Source organism: Echiichthys vipera (genome assembly GCF_963691815.1).
Source record: "Echiichthys vipera genome assembly, chromosome: 15".
Lineage (NCBI taxonomy): Eukaryota > Metazoa > Chordata > Actinopteri > Perciformes > Trachinidae > Echiichthys > Echiichthys vipera.
In genome coordinates, this window is record NC_139840.1 from 7,155,995 (window position 1) to 7,178,309 (window position 22,315).

The 22,315-nt window shown below is 42.1% G+C and overlaps 2 protein-coding genes across 4 annotated transcripts in view; both read left to right on the top strand.

Annotated features, from left to right (window-relative positions):
- glis1a (GLIS family zinc finger 1a) overlaps positions 1 to 8,771 on the top strand; it is a 47,481-nt gene extending 38,710 nt beyond the window's left edge. For all 3 annotated transcript variants that reach the window (XM_083927898.1, XM_083927900.1, XM_083927899.1), the window contains exons 7-9: positions 4,974 to 5,104; positions 5,209 to 5,307; positions 6,242 to 8,771. In XM_083927898.1, the coding sequence (XP_083784024.1) occupies positions 4,974 to 5,104; positions 5,209 to 5,307; positions 6,242 to 6,384 (373 nt within the window). In that variant the 3' untranslated portion in view covers positions 6,385 to 8,771. The remainder of the gene's footprint in view (positions 1 to 4,973; positions 5,105 to 5,208; positions 5,308 to 6,241) is intronic.
- A 2,115-nt stretch (positions 8,772 to 10,886) lies between these two features.
- LOC310957392 (uncharacterized protein) lies at positions 10,887 to 20,162 on the top strand. Its single transcript, XM_083927937.1, has 3 exons — positions 10,887 to 10,993; positions 14,953 to 15,120; positions 15,214 to 20,162. Exon 3 carries the CDS (start codon positions 15,216 to 15,218, stop codon positions 16,437 to 16,439), a length of 1,224 nt encoding a protein of 407 aa, XP_083784063.1. The 5' UTR covers positions 10,887 to 10,993; positions 14,953 to 15,120; positions 15,214 to 15,215; the 3' UTR covers positions 16,440 to 20,162.
- Positions 20,163 to 22,315: the final 2,153 nt, after the last annotated feature.

Sequence of the window (22,315 nt, forward strand, 5' to 3'; positions counted from 1 at the left end):
GGCACAACAGTAACAACAAAGGCAGTCTATCCAATAAAAAATAGATGATAAGGGCCAAAATAACATCGTATGTGGTTTAATAAGTGACACAATTTTTTTTAATGCACATAGTTTCACATGAAATTGTGCAGTATTTCCACAAATCAAATGTGCTTTTGGTCTTGGCAGAGGAGTTACGACGGGTCGTTCTCTCTGAATACCAATTCAAAACTATAAGCTTGTTCCTGAAGGTTTATTATTGACCTTGGAAACAACAGTTTGACAAAAGGTTCTTAGCACAAGGCTCACTTACTGGAAAAGGTGGTTTTCTTTAAAGCTTTCACTAGCTGTTTAAAACTTAAAGCCACATCACAAGGCCTTCATGCTGTGGAAAATTCCCAGTAAGTGCTGAATATTTTGACAAATTAAAAAGGGATGTTGTGATGTTAGTAATGAAACTGCCTGTGCTAAATGTCTGCAGTGCTCCGACATGACTTGAAAATCTTTGCAAGCTGGTGAATTGTGGAGTTATATCCTTTTTTTGTAAATCATTTTTCGAATACGGATTTTCCTGGAAATACTGTGACGTCTTAAAATGGATAAAAAGCCTAAAGATGATCGAGAAAAACATACTCGTGGAAACAAAAACACAGTTTAAAATGAGCTTTTTCACCGATAATCATGTCAATTCAAAAGGGTAGTTTGGCTTTTTTGAAGTAGGGTTACGTGAGGTACTTATCGATATCGCAAACGTATTTTGGCCACCTCATTCAAAGGCACACCTTAAAACAATTTCAGTTTAAATGTACGCTGTATTTAGAATATTCTCACTGCTTTGCCTTGCTCTCATACAGGCTTTGAGTTGCCTCCAGTTTCCCCTCTCAGTCTCCCTCTGCTTAAGTTCAGAGAACTGCACAGTTGCACTTCTGCGTAGGTCAGACTGTCCTCAAGCACTTTGGAACTTTTTAGACATATAACTACAAAACAGTAATTTGTGTGTATTCCAGCACTTTCACCCGGGGGACCGGTGCTCGTGTCTCAGCGATGTTTGTGTCCCAAAGTGCTGAGCAAAACCACCACCTTTTTTCTAATCCTAACCAAGTCGTTTTGATGCCTAACCCTCACCTTTTGTTTTGTCAAACAGAACGTCATGTTTCAGGTGTCATATAATTTTTTTTGTGCGTCACTTTTTGTAAGATATCATACGAACCTGTTGATGAGAAGACGCTGCGTAGAGTGTCTGTCTCATTGTGCTGTCAGGATTAAGAAACTGTTTCAGCAAATAAAAAATAAAAATTATTACAGGAAGTTACTGAGTTTAGCTTTAAAGTTGAACTCTGTAAACTTTCATCTATTTAATTGTCTTTTAAGTTAATATCCATCAAAGAGTGACTTTAAACAATGTTGATTGATCATATGACCCACTAATGAAAGCACTCAGACATTCCCAGGCTGGATGTAAATAAGCCGCCATGTTAGTGACACTGATGACAGCGGTTGGTCTGTCGGCCTAGATCATCACTACCGGTTATGCTGCACTCACCTGTAATCGTAAATCTGGAACTTCCGACTTCTAAGTCAGTCTTGTAGTAAGGACAGAAGTGCAATAGGAACATGTGTGTGTGTATGGATTTCAGAGGGTAACATGTAGGGGACACTGGAAGTAGCGAGGTGAACGTGTGTCAATAAAGTTTACAAAAGAGCAAAAATAAAAGCCAACACATATGGTGAACGTGACAAGATGGAGACTCTAAAGAACAGGCTGGCCTGCAGTTACATCTTACTGCCAAAGAGGCCGCTAGAAACAATGTATCTCAATTCTTATGTACAACTTCAAAGTCATATAACAATACTTCTTTAGGTAGGACTTTTTCTAAGGTGACTAAAGTACATTTTGCTGCAGCTGCTGCCGACATCTAATTGCATCTACTGTAACTAACACTGACTACTACTACATTCAGCCACACTTCCAGATGCCTGAACTATCCTTTTAAAGTCTTTTACATTAAAAAAAGATGCAAATTGCAAATGTACATATTAAACCTGCATTTCCATATGTGATGATATTTTCCATTCTGAAGACAAAGCCCAAAAAAGTTGTTGTTGTGTGAGTCATAAAAATGTTTGTGTGCCGACCTCAAACAGACCTTGAACATTCTCAAGTAGGAGCCGAATGGTTATGGCGATGATTTCATTTGAGGAGATGATGTTTATGTGTAAAACTAACCGAGTTCTTTGGAGCTCCCCAAACAAATCCATTAGTTTAATTAATTCGGGTAAGAGTTTGTGTGTGTTTGTGTTTTTAGGACACAACTACTGTATAACTATACTCGCCTTAATCTCTCAGCTGCCATCTCCTCAAAGTTTGCAGCCAGAACTTCCATAAAGCTCTGCACAATCTGTCCATTGACGTTTCTTTATAGACACTGAGGATGTCATAGAATCCCACTGGTGCCCGCGGTACACGTCGGCCTGCCAAAGCCAATACCAGACAAGCACTTGTTTTTCCCCCAAATGACTTAGCGAGACGTTAAACATGTGAAAGTAAATTATCTGTGCTTCACGGCATCAGACTCTGACCTCATAGCCAGGCGTGTGTTTACTCTGGCTGAGACGAGCCATTTCGCCTTCTTTTAATTATTTAATACTTGAGGGATTCAGAGGCCCGCGCTAAGTCTTGTCCATCAGCGGGTATTTGTGATGTGCAGTGTTTGTGTGTTTTGTGGTCGGGGAGAGCTGGATTGGCTTTTTTGGAGCAGCGTCTCCATCAGATACATGCACACTAACCGGGATGGCTCTCACACAGAAACACTATTATACAGTTTGAAGGAAAGAGAAGTAATGAAGTTTACTTTTCAGAAGCTCCGACTGACACCGGATCCAAAAAGTGGGTTTAACTGAAATGTTTTGACATGTCCACACATTTCTGAATTTACTGTATCTCTAACATGCAATAAGTATCCTCTAGTTTCTTTAAGTACTTGATTGGTAGTCCTTAGATCACATTAAATCCCCATCTGCGTTACATACATTCAACATGATCCCCTGTGATCCAGCAAATCTATGTCACAGCATCTTTCCTCGGCCAAACCTGCAAACAGATCAGTTTAGCGTGCAAAAGCTGGCACCTTTTTGTTGCTGCTATTTAAAAAAGCAGCTACGGCTCGCTCAGTATAATATGCATATAATCATGAGAGCTTAAATTCTGCCAGCAGGATTCTTCTCATTCCAGATATAAGAAGGGCAGCTGGCTGCAGTTAGTTATAAAGAAAAGAAAAACGATGAAGGCTTTAGCCGGTAAAATATGATCAGAGAAACAGTTTCCTGAGGTCGTGCTGACAGTTGCTCCCTCAGGCGTGGGTTCACTGTTAAGCTCATGCATCTGAGAAGTTTTGGGTACACCGGCCACAAAACGACAGATCGACCCAGCGGGGCCGCGCACGGCACGGCTCAGACATCCCAGCTATGTTGTTGCAGCGTCGCAAGAATGTAAGCCGCGGTTGTTTATAGTTAGGGTCAGCTCTGATGGTTCTGGGGCCACCAAAGGGGAATCCAGAGAAGTGTTGAATTCTTGGAGCTCGCAGTCATCGCGGCACATTCATTTCAACAGTCGTACTATATCAAAGCACACTTTGTTTACATAATCCTATACAAAGCCTGGTCTTCATTACCTTGGGAAGCCACAGCCATCTGTAAGTTATATCAGTTTGGGTTTCAAAAAGTCCTTCTGATTAATTTTGGCTTTTATTGTGTTTCTTAGCTGAACGCAGAGACTGTTAAATTAAATGTAATAGCATTTGACATGGGAAATGGGTAATAAAGAGACCTGGGGATGATAAATGATAGATATGTAAAGAAATCTCCAAACATTTCCGAATATAGAAGGCGCTTTCGGCCAGCAGCCATCAGTATCTCTGACAAGGCCTGGCTTGTTTATGAAGCCCACTAAAACCCTTCCAGCAGAATCCAAGGCCATTTGGCTCTCTGGGGACCAATACGCTACAGTACATCATCCAGGAGAGGCCACATGAAATCCTGAGAGCGAGCTCTTTGAAGGAGCGGGGGGTTGCTTCAAATAACATATTGCAGGGGGTTTCAGCTGCATTTCTCCTCAGAGAGATATTCTGCTGCCTTTTCTTCTCGTCGACTTGGCTCGACTGACTCATTCGTTTCCACGTTGAGTCAAAGTGTTTATGCTCAGTCAGCACATTCTTGCAGCGTAGCGATGGATACAGCTCCACATAAAGCCTGCATACTTTGACCCCCCTCGAGGTGGAAACGCTTCCTTGTATAAACGGCACTGTTTGTACAAGAGTTTTAAGTATTTACATGTTTGTGTGTGTGATAGCACAGCTGCTGCCACACTCAGCAGAAATGGCTGGGAAGTACTGCAGGGATTTGTGTCAAACTTAGTTTTTAAACCTACTTTTAAGTAACTATACCTACAGCGGATTTAGAAAGAAAGTCAAACCTGGTGTTTAGTTTAAATTGAGCCCTTTCCTGAGATTAATGATTTACCTCTATAGTTTATCATCTTATTAATTCAAATCAATTAAAACTATGATCTATGAAAACAATTTTCCTGCCGCGACTGGACAAAGTTTAAGCTATACTTTATATTATAGAAATTATCCTAAAGAAAGAAGAAAGACTGAAAAAGAAAAAAGAATAAAGTGAGTCCAATGGTCTGGTAGTGATGGTCCCTTTTAAGGTTGTCAAAAGTATCGATACTAAGATAATTTTATTACCATGTGTTTAAATCAATACAATATCCACATTTGATATAATCAAAAAGTAAAGTATTGTTGTTTTTTATACTAGTATTGTATCAAAGTTTAAAATCCCGGTATCTTGACAAGCTTAGACCCTGTTAATGTTTTGCAAAACATAAATGAATCCAGTTTAAATGTTCATCACAGTTGTGTATATATCATTTTTCAGGTTCATGTTGGGGTCCTGAGTAATTCAGCTACCTGGTTTTGTGTTGTCAACAGGAACAGGCCGACAGCGATGTTCATGTCCGCTGACGTCAGCCCAGTGAGCTCCTCGTCAGACAGAGCCGACGTCCAGCTGCAGGGCTACCACAAAACCTACAACCACCAGCAAGTATTCTCACAGCAGCAAGGTACTGACAGAGTTTAGTGAACACGTGTCAACATCAGGAGCCTCATCACATCAGTCTGGCGCGTCGTTTTGTTGTTCTTGATGTTTCCTCTGTGGTTCTCCAAGGATGTCTGTACGGAGAGGGAAAGGTAGTTCAACCGGTCAGCGATGGAGGCTTTGAACCCACCAGTTACTTCACAGCCCCCTCCGCCTCTCACTCTACAGGTAAGACAGCGGAGTAAATGCGTCAGTCTGTTCCAGTCAGAGTGCTTCTTAGAGGGTTGGAAAGTGTCTGAAACCCTCTCCTCCCAACACATCTTTGGCTGTTTGGCCCGATGTGTGGAGGTGAGAAAGTAAGCTGGGTTAGAACATCTCTCTGCGTTTCCATCCACCTGTTTATATGCGGCTTTTCATTTTGCACATTAAAAAAAATAGTTGTGTGGCGAGAGAATGCAACGGAAACTTGGAGAAATATCATGAGCTACATAAAACATGAGACTTGAACATCCACTGAAGACATGAAAAATGGCAGAGGACCAAACATCCGATCTTTTGAGCGATGAGGAGACGTTCCTAAAATACATGAGACAAACGTAAATACAATATTTTGAGTTTATACATTTTTTTTTTACTGCAGCTCATTTAAAGCTGAATTTGGAAACGACCTCCCCTCTGCGCAATGTGACGTTGGAGTGACGTATTTTCTATGTCATTTTTGGACATATAATTTCCGTCCACTGAAGGGGTTGTTTTGTAACACCAAGTGATGTCTTTTTTCGACGTTTACCAAATGTTGATGTCCGTAGGACCTCCGTGTAAGGGCTTTTTATAGTCCAAATGTCCTAATAGATGAGGCAAAGTGGGTGAAGTGTCTTGCCCAAGGACACAACGATCATGACACAAGGCAGGGCGGGGAAATAATGTCTAAAAACCAGTCTCCCACATCGTACAAACTAATTATTTTATAGCTGGATGTACTTTGTTTCTGATTCCAAAGGCCTGTTACACTCACATCTCATAGCACATGTTCTCAACTGGACTGGCTTCATGCTGCGGCTGTCATAGACCCTGTGTAGGTCTGGTCTTCTGGGGGATTACTCTCGTCTGCTTACTCACATGAAAAAAAAACAACCTTAGTTTTCTGTTTTCCTCCGCTCAGGGTTCGACTTGTTGCAGGACCTGCAGGGTCAGGCGGGGGGTGGTTACTCCATGTCTCCATGCTCGGACGAAAGCTTCCTCTTCCAGGCAGGAGGTGTCGATCGCTGCCTCAACCAGATCTACTCCATCTACCTGGACTCATGATGGGCCACCCAAAAAAACCCCAAACTGTAATCACTTTGTTTTCCTGAAGACAAAAAGCAGCATGTATCATGTGTGGCGGCAGACAATCACAACAACAATATACCGTTCATTCAAGCCTGTTCTTCTTGACAGAAAATGCGTCAGTGGGAGTTTTAACGGTACAACCAAAATGCAGGACTGACTAGAGGCAGAGCTGTGGACAAATAGGGAAATCTGGTCCAACTATAAATGTGAACAGCAGTGACTTTTTTTATTCAAAGATGACCTTCGCATCTGTGATCTGGATAGAATGAGCTATGAGCTTTTATTTGCTAGTTTGACAGTAGCTGGCTCTCTGGCTCAAGTGAGGTTCAAGTTGTTCCCAACTTAAGGGAGATAAATAAATCTGTAGGGGTCAACTGATGATTTAGAAGACACCAAAGAACGAAACAACACATTTCCGCTTCACAAATGATACCCATTTTTGTTTGCCTTCAATGTTTTTTTTTCTGCTATGGTCCGTAACTCAAATGAAACAATGTGAGAAGGTTAGAAGAGGGTAAACCTGTTTTGTCCAACTGCATACAACACAGACTTATGCAGTACGTGACAAGGAGTTTCATTTTCTGTTGTCATAAGCCAGAGAAGGTTAGGAGCCATGATTTTAAAATGAGATGAGTTGCATTGAAGCAGTCGGAGCAAGAGAGCAAAGAATAGTTTAACATTTTGAGAGCAATGTTTATTCCTGTTCTTGCCTAAAGTCAGATGAGAAGGTTGATATGGCTCTCATGCCTTCATGTTAAAAATGGGGCTCCAGCAAAGAGACAGCTTGCTTAGCTTAGCACAAAGACTGGAAAACAAGGGGGAGAGCGTGGTTGTTTGTCACAAAATCTGACTCTGAAGCTCAATCAACACGTTATAGCTTGGTTATTTCTTCACTGCGATGACTCCAGGAAGTAACTGTACCAGGCCAAGAAATAGTCCAGCACATAACCTGTAAAACCTCTCAGTCTTTATGGGATGGCAGTAGCTCAGTCCATGGGGACTTGGCTTGGAAACCCCATATGGACCAAGTACGGAGTGGGGACTGGCAGCTGGAGAGGCGGCACATTGCCTTTGAGCAGACGCAGGGCCTCCAAATTCCTGCAGGGACGCTGTTTCATGGTTGACCATGCGTACCCTGTTGTTACAATTAGTAAAAGTAATTTAATTTTATACCAAGACCAGCTAACCAGCTGCCAGCTGTAGCTTCATATTTACCATAGACATAATGACAATAATAATAACTGTAATTATTTTATTGTTAAGCAAGGATTACAGTGGTTTTACTTAAGACAGTCACATCTATAAAAACATCCAACAACGCCAAAAACAGTAACATAAAATGATCCATATGGTAAACAAAACAGTTAATCAAATTAAACATCTGGCCTTTACACAACAGCACTATTATGCAAACAAATAAGTCTATAAAAATGTGTTTCAAAGCAGTGTTTAGACAATCCCAGCAGACCGAATGCATTATAACTGGAAGACTGCTCTAAAGTCGAGATTAACATGGATCCTGCAGCAGCTATAAGTAAACCAGCAGATCTAAGCAGCACTTTGGGACAAAAGGGAGTTAAAAGTTCACTGATGTACTGTAAGCAATGAGTAGGATTTTAAAATGGATTACAAAAGTAATTGGTAACCAGTGCTCTGGGGTGACAGGAGACGTTTATGGCTGCTGGAGTGGTATCGCTCTTCTCATCTTACTCTCGCTCAAAAAGATAAAAGGTGTTTCTCCAAATGTCAAACTTCTTCCTTAAGGTTGTAACGTGTAACCACAGTGTTATTGAGAAACCCCCAACTGCTTGTCAAGTTACAGTTTGCTGCAAAAAAAGAGGACTGCGGAGGAGAGTGGAGCGTACCGTAAACTGTAGCAGTGCTGCCACCAAGTGTCTGAGTGACTGCATACAAACATGCTGCACGTACAGTCTGTGGATCAGTGCGGTCGACTCCTGGGACTTAAAACGGACTCACAAAACTACAAAAACTGCACTAAAATGTGTCGTCTGTCATTTGTCTGTCACGGACTGAGAGGTGCCAACAAATGCGTTCCCATATGTGTAATCTAACAACGATCAAGGCCGTAGCATAATCTCCTTTTTCTCTTGTCTCTTCAGTTCCTTCTTGTTGTATCAGTGTTATATTCAGTGAGAGCAGGTGTGCATTGTTTACAATACGTTCTCTGCACTCGTTTCTGTCTCACCACAGAGACTTCAAGAAAATGACCAACCAGAAGAAATGTTTACACTGATTTTGTAGCAATGCAGAGATTGTCTTATTGTCATTGAGCAGTGTATATAGACTGTACAAAAGTGCACCTGTCTTTTATATCTAAATAAATACATCTGTTTGTCTATGTTTATGGTTGTTAGTTTAAGGGCCTTGACTATTTTATTTATGGATATTTTTTCGATTAATCCATAGAAAATGTCAGAAAAAAAAGTATTTAGAAAATGCCCTGTATGACATCTTTAAATATCAAACAAAGATATTTAGTTTACTATCATATATGACAAAAAGTTGCACATTCTAACAGTTGAGATGCTCAAATCAGTGAATGGTTTGTCATGTGCATGTAAAATGGGACTGAAACAATCAACTCATCATTTTTCTTTCAATTGACTTCTTGTTTGTTACGCTTACACATTGTGGAGAGTAGTTTTGAGCGTGTCGTGTGCTGGGCAATGCTGCCATCTACTGGTCACACACTTAAAACACAGAAGTACAGCTGCAGTCAAATTATGCAAATTTAAAATGTAGTGTAAGTAAAGACTGAAGAAAGTCATTCATTCATTCATCTTCAACCGCTTGTCCCTGTCGGGGTTGCGGGAGGGGGGCTGGAGCCGATCCCAGCTGACATCGGGCGTGAGGCGGGGTCCACCCTGGACAGGACGCCAGTCTATCGAAAAGACTATTAGGCAACAGTTGTGTACAGTAACATCAAAAGTTATCGAATGATAAATTAAAACAATCTGCGTGTGTAATGTATAGCCAGGGAAGTGTTTAAATTACTTTTCTTGTGGAAATTAAACTAAATAAAGAACTTCTTAATAAGAAATTGATCAATTCAGTTAAACTTGTGAAAAAATTAAAGTCATTGGAACAAATTAAAAAAGCAACAAGCAATGAAACTGAAATAACATGTTAAAATGCCCTACTTCCAGCCCTCTTGCTCGGATCACACCTACTACATGCCTGTACGCAGGGGCGGACTGAACTCCCGGTGGGTCAGTGGGCCTGGAGAAAAAGAAAAGATTGGCACCGCCAGAGCGCATCTTGGCTGGGCTTTAAATCTAGCTGGGCGCCAGAAATACAACAGTTTGCTACTGTGTAATCATCAGCATCATTTACTTTGAACGTTTGCCCATTTGTTGTTTTTCATTATAGACGTTCAGGCCGACACAGTCTGACACAGCAATGAAGGTGAAACTAGTTCTAAATATATTGCAGCTATTGTCAAAGAAAGATATCATGTTCACGAGTGAGGGGACGATGGAGCGTGAGTTCGGCCGGAGAATCGGAGCAGCGGGGGCGGTGCTGCAGTCGCTCTACCGCACCGTTGTGACGAAAAGAGGGCTGAGGAAGACAAAGCTCTCGATCTACCGGTCAATCTTGGTTCCTACCCTCACCTGTGGTCATGAAAGCTGGGTCATGACTGAAAGAACCAGGTCGCTGGTACAAGCAGCCGAAATGTGTTTTCTCAGGAGGGGGTCTGGAGTCTCCCTTAGAGATGAGGGGGAGAAGTTCAGCCATCCGTGAGGAACTCGGAGTAGAGCCGCTGCTCCTTTGCGTTGAAAGGAGCCAGTTGAGGTGGTTCAGGATCATCTGGTAAGGATGCCCCCTGGGCGCCTCCCTAGGGAGGTGTTCCAGGCACGTCCAGCTGGGAGGAGGCCTCGGGGAAGACCCAGGACCAGGTGGAGAGATTAGATCTCCACACTGGCCTGGGAACGCCTCGGGATCCCCCAGTTAGAGCTGGTTAATGTGGCCCGGGAAAGGGAAGTTTGGGGTCCCCTGCTAAAGCTGCTGCCCCCGAGACCCGACCCCAGATAAGCGGATGAAGATGAGATGAGATGAGAGTATATAATAGCCTATACATTATTTTGCATAAGGAGTAGCCTTCATTTACTGTTGGCAAGAGACACTGAAATTATTACAACGTGAAGAGGTAGTTTGAACCACCAGGGGGCGCTCTGCGACTCAACTCAACTTAGTACTGAACTGAGTGAAGATCAAATCTGTCAGTTTCAGTCGCAGACAGACGCACTTCAACCGAACACCGTGTGTATGAATAAACAGACGACTTTACACACACACGCACACGCACACGCACACACACACACATACACACACACACACACACACACACACACACACACACACACACACCCTGGAAGCTGTATTGCCACATTCCTCTCGGAGGGAGACACACCCTCAGGTCTGGAGGAGGAGAGCTTGAGCCGGGACAGTTGACGGGATGCAGAGAGGGGGAAGACGCCGCTGCCGTCGGTGATGTTTGGACCATCAGCCTCTCGTGAGCCTTTGACAGTGAGCATCGGGGCTGCAGCAGACATGCCGACCACATGTAAGCAAACACTTTTCATTTGAATGTTTTCCAGACGATATCAAACAGGTGTGCATTCGTGGTTTAAAGTGTTTAGCCTTTATCTTTATGTTGTTGTTTTTTTGCACAATTGTAAAAGTTGCGGTTATGCTGGATGGTAACTTGAAATGATGACATGATGGTGTTTTCTGTGCAGAGCTGCAGCCAGATAATGAGCAATACTGAAGCCATGGGTATAAATTGTCCCCAATGCAGCCCCACCCCTTTCAAAAAATCTGACCAGACACCAAAAAACTACATTAAATGATCTCATCAATTGGGGGTTTTCAACATGTCATTGCTTCAGTCATCTGTTGGATGATGTTCAGTAAAGTTTTTTTTCCCCTACATGTTGTTTAAAAGACCTCCCCACACTGGCAAATACTGTATCCTGAATTATGTCCATTTTCTTTACCATAAATCAGTACTTGTTGATTATATTAACCTTTTAATTAGCCTTTAAAGTCCCAAGCCTCAAAATTGGAAACAGGAACCCAGAAATCCCAGAAAATGTCCCTCTGTGTCCTCAGCAGTGCAGCCCTGTTTTAAGAATATGTGATGATGAAAAGCTGTACCAAAGAAGAATCGAGGCCGTTATTTCAGAGGCTGCTGTGCTGCCAGAGAGGATGTAGCAGCTCACATTGTTCAAGAGTGAGATCACCCGTGTTCTCCAGATTTAAACCTCGCTCCTCACTCTTCACACCCTGACATGAGATGAAAGTCTGAGTTTGAAGAGGCTTCACGCGCACAGTTCTGACCCCGTGAAGGTCAATAAAGGTCTCTTGTGTTGTGTGTAACTCCATCCAAAGATCAACTCATCTGTCAATATTAACAGCGAGTGTTTGACCCAAATGTGCAGAAACCTAAAAAAAGAATGCAGACGTCCCATGAGCTGTCGCCCTGACACTCTGACCTTTAGACTGCTTCTGTAATCAGGCTGAGATGGGATTTATCTGAACTGTTGAATGCGTGGAATAAGTGTGTCTTTCTTCATCCTAACTTTGCTCATACAAACATTGTCCAAAGCATCCAAATCTAAGCAAATTATGACCTGTATACGTGTGCGCACAGAAACCTTTCCCTTCCCTTCTCGGAGTGATCAAGCTTTAAATATGCTGTATCTTCTGTTGATAGCGATCAGACAGGACAAACGCTTTTAACAGAGCACAGCACCATGCAAATAATGACAGTTAGAGGATATGAAATGACGTGTATATGGAAGGTCTGTTTCACATGGTAAAATTTAAGATTAGAGTGTGAGATTAAAAGTAGACAAAAGCTTTAACCCCTTATCTAGAAAATACTTTGCCTCTATCCCAAATTCAACTGAATTAATCTCATCTAATCTGTTTAGCGGTCGTAAAAAATGATTATAAATGCATTTCCCCAAACAGGGCCGAACAAAAATAGCCTTTCTTGGATGAATCGCTGCTTTATAATAAAGTTTCACTACAGAAATGAACCAAACAGCATCACAGAGCAAGAAAAGTCACATATTTTTTTTTCATTTAAGGCTGCTAACTAACACACAGGTGATTTTGAGTATTTTCCCAGGTGTTTACGTGTTTGTCTTTCTCTATGTTTGTCTGCAGCCAGATTTTGCCACTGCAGCTTCACAACAGTGCAAGGTGCAGTCATGAAACCTTACAGGTGTGCAGTTGTGATCAAAATGAAGGCCAAGGTCAAAAATGGGTGTGGTCCGCGCAAGAGCCGATTTGACGTTGCGGATGGAGTTGTTTTGTTTTCATGGCCCACAACGTTACCGTCTTGCTTCCAGTGGCTCTTTTTGATGAAAAGGCTGTACACTACCTGTCCATCATCAAATAATGGACAAAGTAAGCCGCTAGCTGGTTAACATATTGGAGCGTTTAGCAGCCAGAGACAGATAAACAGAGCTAAAAGAAAAGACAATATTGGACTTACATTCATCAGGTGTGTCTGCCATATCAACCAGTGCATGAATGATACCAAAAGGTCAAAATATGTCAGTAGTCGTGTCTCCTTAACATATTTTTATGCACATTTTGAAGCATCGCATTAGAAAAGTTGTATGGAAAGATAAAACTTCCTCAATTGCACAAAAAAGTTTGAATGCTCGTTTGAGGTGTTTTTTTCTTTGTCGAAAACGAGGTGATGCGTTAAATGGGATTTGGAAACACCTTTGCTGAATAAGCGCTGACAGAACATTTAACTCACACGACTGATCAGCTGTTTCCACTCTTGGCGTCTTGCTGCGTGCATTACAATCATTGCATTCATTTGTCTCTCCTTCGTCTCTGGACAGCAGGAAACATGGACAGGAAAGAACAACCTAAAAACTAGCGAACATTTAAAATGTCTTCATCCAAACCCCAAATATATCCAGTTTCCTGTGATGAATGAATAAGAACACCAGCAAGTATTCACATCGGAGACGCTGGAACAAGTGGATTTTTTGGGGGAAATCTTTGCTTAAAGAGTTACTTAAACCATTAATTGCAGTTGTTTCTGAAGACACTGAATACGATTTCTCGCAGCCGATCTCAACCCTGAAGTTGTTAAGGTGAAGTGAGGTTTCCTTTGTGAGGTGTCGATGATCACAGCTGACAACGGTGGTCCTACTCAAACCCTCCACTGGTCATGAATTGACTCTGTTGTTCGGGGAGTTAGCACATTCCTGCCTCCTAACTGTGGAGCAGCTTTCAGTGCTATTGTGGTGTGTGAGGACGTCTGATGTCACACTCACGCTCCCTCTCTTCCTGCCTGCTTCACATGTGAAGTCCTTCAGAAAACACAGTTTATGTCGACCACATGTGCTTTCATGTTCAGGCAGCGTCACTGAGTACATAGGAGTTTCCAGCAATTAGGGTTTTTTTTGTCTCCGACAGCAGGGTTTCCCAAATTGTCAAGTCTCCCAACGAGACACACGATAGGAAGGAAAGCTGAGATTAAGATTGTCCTACAGTGGTAATTTCTACTACATGAAATTACAGTGAAATTAAGCTGTTGCACATTATTTTAGGGACCTTCTTAAACCTTGTGGAAGTCATTCATACCGTTTGCTTCTGTACATGTCTTTTGAAGTCTTGCATGTTTGTTCCTTTTAATTTTAACATTAACCCGCCCATTGCACTATACTTTGTTGGACATGCCCAACCCATACAAGTTTAAAATCTATATATACATATTTATGCATATATATATTTTTACCATATACCATTTAAAGGTGAAAAAAATGTTTCAAAGTTACATTTTTTTGTTGTTTTACAACTGCTACTATGTCTTTTTCTTTTCTTTAATGGTTTCCTGTCATTGCTAGTTGGTTTTGGAGAGCTACAGACTCAAAAGCATTATAACTGTATTTCTAATACCTGAAGTTAAAATACTTGAACAGACCTATCTCCACAGCACTGTGTCAGCACTGGAGTTTGGTCTGGTTGCACAAGTTAACATGCTGGTGTTGAGAAAAAAAATGATCTGGTTTGTTTGTATTTCTTTTAACCAATCACAATCGTCTGGGATGTAGCGACAGGGCCTTTCAAACACAGATAGCTAAAGGGGAGGAGAATGCCTGACGTGCCAGATTTCAGGCTTCATACCCACAGTGTACATCCAATGAGCTTTAGACTGTTCTGGCTTTAACTCAGCCTCGTTCAGGTTTATTTGTCGGGCACGATCATATACTGAAGCAGTTCACAGTGTTAAAACAATAAAAGCTAAACCTAACAGTATGTCCTTAAAATAAAGGCACACACACTGATGAATGGAGTGAGACTTTAAAGTAAAATGTTTCTTTTTTGGACTAAAACCCTTGATCTTTCCTACATCAGAAACTAGATAACCTGTTTGTTGACTCCTTTTGGCTCCAGCTTCACCTTCAGGAGACGTTTGTATCACTTCCATCGGCCAACAGCATAGCCTTCATGTAAAAGTCATAGTAGCATCTGTTTCCTCTCCAACAGCCAAACACTGGACTCCTGATCCCTAGTGACCCGTGTCACCATGCCAACTCCCACAATCCTCACAGCAACCAGGAGTCCTCGGAGAAGTTGCTAGGTTTACAGCTGTGAGTCTAGCCTACATAAAGTGGATCCCCACCAGTGCTGAGAGAGAGAGAGACTAGGAAGCAGGTAGGGCAGCCTGAGAGGGAGGCATGGGACACTATAGTAGCAATATTATGTGATGAAGTTACAGTCTGTGTTTTATTGTATTTTTTCTTTCAGAGATGGTTTGCCAGCGGCTCGCCCTGCTGATTTTTACGTTGCTGGTGAAGACGGGACTTGTGGGCGGATGTTTGTGTCCAGCAGCCACCATTTTGTCCCAGTTTCCCTCTGAGGTTCCTGCTGACATCTGTTGCTTGAACTACTCTGGCTCCGCTTTCAGCCATGTGCCCTGGTCTGTGTTTACTAATGAGACAAACATTGAGACACTGGATCTCTCCTTCTGTAATATCAGTTCAGTTCATATTAATGGAAAAGTCTTCTCTAGATTGCAGAAGGTTTACTTAGGTCATAACAGACTTACAGCGTTGCCGAGGGAGTTTCTGGCCGGCCAGCCCAGCCTGACGGAGGTGGATCTGAGCGAGAACCTGATCCAGGAGCTTCCGAAGGGTTTTCTTCAGGACTCAGACAGCCTCCAGAAGCTGTATCTGCAGGGAAACCAGCTACACTTCCTCCCAGGCTCTGTGCTGCAGAAGCCCAATCTGCAAACACTGGAGCTGGATGGGAACCCCTGGGACTGCTCCTGTTTGTTGCTGGAAGGCCTGGAGGAGGGCAAGAAGGTTAACAGGACCACTAAGCTGCAGGATCTGGTGGGGAACTTGACCTGCATTACTCCCAGGCACCTGGCCGGCAGGACTGTGTTGTCGCCGTCGGTGAGGCTTAGCGATGTATGCCGTCCAGCGGGCCTCACCGCCCTCTTCATTGTGCTCCCTCTTCTGATCCTCTCCGCCTTGGTGCTCTGCTGGTGCTGTGGGAGGAAGAGGAAGAAAGACGTACCTGTGAGCACCTCAAAAAAAAAAGCTACCAGCTGCAATGGCCAGAAGCATCGCAGCAAACAGAAACCTGCAGCCGCTGAGCCGAATAAAGCCGGAAACAGTGGCAACGAGGAGATCCTGAAGAACCAGCTGCTGCTACGCCCTTCCTCCACCCTCCTGGGCAGCACCAGGGACATCTATGAGGAGGTGGTGATTAAGCTGGGCTCAGTGGAGTCTCTTCCCCAAGTCCCCTCACACTGTTCTAGCTCCACAGAGGGGAGGCAGGGCCCCCAGGGGCCCAACAGGGCCAGCAAGACAGACCTGGACACAGTCAGCGTGACAGAAGTGATGAAAGACTCTGCTGACAGGGAGAAGGCGTACCTCACCCAGTCAACTGAATACTACAGTCTGGTGCCAGGCATTGAACTGGAGGACTCGGACCACGGCGAGTATGAAAACGTCAGCCTCTCGTGACACCAGGTTAAAGGAATCGTGCAACATTTTGGGCCAAACGTTTTTCTTTTCTTTTCTTTACAACAATTAGATGAGAAGATCTGAACAGTCACAAGGGTTAAAAGCCCTTAAAACCTTTCTATATACGAACACAAAATATTATGCCGTTCTGGTTCTTTCACATATTTGGGTTTTTATCTGCTCGTCTCACTGGTTTAATCAACTATGTGTGTTAAGGATACTGTTTTACTAAAACTTTAATTGTTGCTCTTTTAGTCATACATATTTAATGGTATAGAGATACTTCAGTTTTGATGGTTTTCAGGGGCAACAAGGCGGCAGTTAGCCTAGCTTAGCATACAGACCAGAAGCAGGGGGAAACAGTTGGCCTGACTCTCTCCAACTTCCAAAATACACCTACCAACACCTCTAAATGCCATTGAATAATATGTTGTATCTCTTTTGTGTAACATAATGTTAAAATTACAATTTATAAGTTGACAGCTAGGCTACTAAACTAGCATGGCTTTCTTCCTATTGGACCAAACTGAAGTAGGCTAGGCTACCTCTGTAAGAAGAGGTCTTCTTTGACCTTTTCTTGTTCAGGACCTCCTGCTCCTCAGGAGTCAGCTTGGCTACCGTCTTGCATCCCAGAGGAGTGGCAAAGTAAGCCTCAGACCACTGCCTGTAGGGAAAGTTGACGAGAGCAGTTCTTGACAAGGGTCTTGGTTCTGACAAGTTCATTGTTGGATTGCGGCAATTCCATTACAATGAACTGATTTTGCCAAAAAAAAGTGGTGTGACCGCTCCTTCAGAGGTGTTTGTAGGAAGATTTTAACATTTGATTTACACCACGTGAGCTGCGACTCCCTGCTTCCAGTATTTATGCTAAGCTAAACTAAGCTAATCCTGGCTCCAGCTCCATAGCCTACTAACAAATTGCACCTAACTATCTATCCTCTCTCTCACCAAGAAAGTGTATTTCACCAAAATGTCAAACTATTTCTTTAAATGCACTAAAGAGAAACACTGTATGTTGCAGAAAAAGTGATCTATCGACACAGAGAGTGTGGTCCGGCCACTGTGGTATCACAATGTAAGAGGAAGTGATTTAATCCGGAGCTTTTCCTGCGGGACCTGAGGAACGCAGTGACGGTTTGAAAGGGAGGCCCACTGGCAAAAAAGAAGACAATTAGGCCTCTTTAATACTGCGCTCCATGCACATGTACACTGTTTTGTGTAACAAAGAACAGGACATATCTTTAATGCTTACTTATTCTAAGTCAAGCAAGCTTTTATATGTACTTTCCTTGTACCTTGCTTAGGATAATTGTTATTCATTCCAGTTTGACTTGATACATATTTTACTGCACACAGGATGTTAAGGATCCTTCACATTAAGCTGCACATCCAGAAATGTCGGTGTCGTCACTTCGAACAATGACTAATCCCATTACAATGTTCCCTGTTAATTCATTGTGAAACGTGGAATGTAAAGCTTAGGTGAGAAGTCTAAATGTATACATGTCATTGTTAAGCAAGGATAACAGGCTTGCTCATGTTTCACGTCATATACTAAAATGTGCATATGTGTTGGAAAATATCAAAGCAGTCAGATCTAAATGCAGGTGAATGCAGGTTTAAGATAAAAGCCTCCGAAGTGCTGGTGCAGTAAACTGAGATGCAGAGGATTTATGCGCAATGGTGCTACAATGACACTGGAGAGGCAACCTACAGACAAGACTAACACTGAACATCAGGGTCATGGTGGTGGTGCAGGACGCAGACACTTGATTGTTATCTAAGATGTGGAAAATAGACAGCTCAGTCTCACACAAATGCTAATTGGTTTGTGTTCAGTGAGACAGACGGAGGGAGAGAGAGAGAGAGAGAGGGCGAACGGGTGAAGCTAGAGGGGTGTGGAGCTTCCTGGAATTTAAAACAATGGACGTGTATTTTCCAGAACTTGTTCTCCATCAACGTTTTATTTATAGTCATTGTAAGGTTCACTTCCAGAAGCCCTTAGGTAAAAAGACAAACAGACACATGAGTGAATGTCCAAATTGTTGGGCAATTTCTGTACAAAAAAATTACATAGATTTAATTGTAAACATGACCCTTTGTTTTGTTTTAGGCAAAAAATGTTTTAGCAGTCTTTTGGTAGCGTTTTTAATGTGTTCTAGGCCTTTCTCTAACTATTGTTAACACACAGGCAGACTGCACAGAAGCAGTTATCAATGATAACAGTGGCAGGTATTTTTTTTTTTACAAATAATGGCTTGACAAAAGCAGCATCTCTTAAATTAAATCACTGGTAGATTTGCTCTGTTGTAGCTAGCTTGTTTAGCTAATTAAGCTAACAGTAGCTCCACTGAACGGTTGAAAACACTCTCAGGCTGACTATTTAATGTTTCCAGCAGATATGTCTGATAATATAATGAGAATGGTGTAAAAGTGGTCCTAAATAGCCTATGCTCTTGATAGCTACATAGACAATGCAAAAAAACAAAACAAAAAAACAGGCAAATATCAACTTATTAGCTTACAAACATATACACAAATAAAACATGTTTATTTTTCACTTCTACCATTACCAGAGTAGGTTTTTAGAGCACAGACATAGGCTAAAACGATCTTGGGTAAAGTTGCTGGGGTCAACTTCCCCAGGTCCCAAAAAAGAACTAACATAAACTTAAAATCCAATAGCAAAATATTAAATACTTTACAGTTGATGTGGTCGTGAATGGGGCATGTTTTAACATAACCCGACAAACTAACTTACTTAGGTAATGATGTCCTTGGAAGCAGCCTACGCGCGGCTATTTGGCTATTAAGCTAGCTGGGCATGCTAAAGATCTAAACGTATAGCCTGTTACAGTAGATAAACACAGTTTTAACTTTTGCTCTTGTGTTTTTGCTTTTAGAGAGACCATGAGTAGGACACCTCCCCCCAAACTCTATAAATCAAAAGTATTGTTCTTGCTAGCATCATAAATCCAAGATTTGATGTGCCTGCTGTGCCTAGTTATGGTTGCTAAGCTATGATGGGCTATTGGCGGGAACGTTCAGCGGTCACCAGTCTTTTTAGGCTCAATATTTAAATTTGACTTGATATAAGCCAGCAAATAATAGGATGAATAAGTTCAGAATTTGGAAAGGAGATAGAGGTTTCCTTTTCCTGGCAGTAGGCTACATAAAATGCTTTGAAACAGCATTTAGACCTACATGTTGGCTACATTTGATGGCCAACTTAATAAATAAAATATTAAAAATCCAAATTTAGAGGCCTTGTTCTTGCTTTCTGAGTGATGAGGTCCTGGCTTCAATGTTTCTCAAATTCTGCTATGGTTGTGTTTGAAGTGAAATTATTGATGGTCAAACTGCGGCACTAACAGCGAGGCCTACTAAATAACATATAGTATCATTAATAATCCTGGGTATTCTGGTATGATCTGTAATCAAAGCACTGATTTTCATCATTATGTTTATTGGCACATGCACTATCTTGGTTGTTGTTTTTTGTATGCAAGACAGTTGAATATTGAAAGAAAAATAAATGCTTTTCTAAACATTTCTGCCTCAGGGCTGTGTATCATGATGACGCTGGCAAAGAAAAAGGCAAACTGTCATTCTCTCGCTGCATTTTTTGAGAGCATGCTCCAGATCTTTTGATCCGATCTTTTTTTCTGTGGCCCCTCGGTCTTTCTGCCCCGACAATGACCCGGGCCGCCCCCGGCTACCTGAAATCCCACTTTTCTTTTGAGCTCTTATTTCACTCACCGTGGGAAGTTGTAATCACGGCATTGGGTTACCCAAACGAGCAGTGAGTCTTGTTCTCAGGGGTCTGAGCCCACGACCAGTAGATCCAGTAGCTGAGGACAGGAAATGACTGGGCAGAAAACAGTTGTTGGAGTTACCATGGGTGATAATCTGGGAGTTTATTTCATAGATCAAGACAACAGCGCTAACATTGACTAGATTTATACATTAAAGTGGAAAGTCCTCATGAGATGGTATGAAAATGTATTGTTGTACCATATTTAGATGGAAGAAGTACTCAGAAAGTAAAAATAGCAATACCACAGAGTAGAAATACTGCTTTGATTACCTACATTCAAAATGTTAATTAAGTAAAAGTACATAAGTAGCCTTTTAGCATAAAAATACATTTAAAGTACCCAAAATAAAATGCAGAATGGCCCATTTCAGAGTTATTTATATTATATTGTTATATTATATTCAATGCTGCATTAATGTGCATGTCACTTCAATGGTGCAGCTATTATTTGCTAATTAGGCTATTTTAGCTTCATCCTTAATAATACATCATCATTTATAAGTTGATTCATAATTTGTACTAATAATCTGAATCTGGAAAGTAACTAGTAACTAATGTCAAATAGATGTAGTAAATACTGGCCTCCAAAATGTAGCGGAGTAACCAAAAATGTTAATACTCAAGTAAAGTAGACGACAAGTACCTCAACATTTTTTAAGTAAAACCAAGAAATACTTGAGTGACCAGATACTTTATGGAAAATTGCATTAATGTGCTTTACAGAAAACTAAATATAACTGTGACAGAAAGGCTGAAGTTAGAGCTAATCTGTTCTTGCATAGATAAGTTGCATTGTAAATGAACATACTAACATGGCATTCAGATGTTCTTGGTTGTTTTCTGTCAATAGAAAAACCTTTAGGTGTCTTTGTTTATGAGATAAATACTGAGGCCTTAGGGCTGAGGCTGAGAGCCCTGCTGCACACCATAAGGGCGCCATCTTGTGTCAGGAATGAAAACTACCCTTTATCAGCTTAACAAACCACATTGAGAGTACTTTTATTGTGAACAGTGCATAAATCTAGTGGTGATACATGCAATAAGTTAAAGATACAGACGCTGTGAGGCTCATGAATAGGGAAGTCCAGAGCGATCACCCGTCCAGGCTCTGATGGAAGATAGACGGCCTCATAAATATCCCGTCAGGCGAGAGCAAACAGAGTCAGAGGATAAAACATGCACTGATTTACAACGGACTGCTGGAACGGTGTGAAAAGCAAACAAATGAGCAGAGAACAGCAGCCAATGACAAAAGGCTGAGAGAAGTGTGGGATGGACCCATCTGATACTGTAAAGATGTTAGCTGTTATCACTGGTGGTCAGAACAGTAAATAACACTGTAAGGGCCTCTGTGTGTGTGTGTGTGTGTGTGTGTGTGTGTGTGTGTGTGTGTGTGTGTGTGTGTGTGTGTGTGTGTGTGTGTGTGTGTGTGTGTGTGTGTGTGTGTGTGTGTGTGTGTGTGTGTGTGTGTGTGTGTGTGTGTGCGCGTGTGTGTTTTATTTGATTTCCTGTGAAAAGACATGTTAAGAGAAATTTTAATATGAAATAAATTGTTTTCTACCTAGTAAAACTTTATTGAAGGGTTTCAGCGATTAAACATCTCTTTAATGTTATTTATTATTTTTATTTTTTGCATCTTGTCGCGGGTACAAGCGGCAGAAATGGGTTTTCTCAGGAGGGTGGCTGGAGTCTCCCTTAGAGAGAGGGGGAGAAGTTCAGCCATCCGTGAGGAACTCGGAGTAGAGCCGCTGCTCCTTTGCGTTGAAAGGAGTCAGTTGAGGTGGTTCAGGATCATCTAGTAAGGATGAACCCTGGGTGCCTCCCTAGGGAGGTGTTCCAGGCACGTCCAGCTGGGAGGAGGCCTCGGGGAAGACCCAGGACCAGGTGGAGAGATTATATCTCCACACTGGCCTGGGAACGCCTCGGGATCCCCCAGTTAGAGCTGGTTAATGTGGCCCAGGAAAGGGAAGTTTGGGGTCCCCTGCTAAAGCTGCTGCCCCCGCGACCCGACCCCGGATAAGCGGATGAAGATGAGATGAGATCTTGTTATTATCTTTTT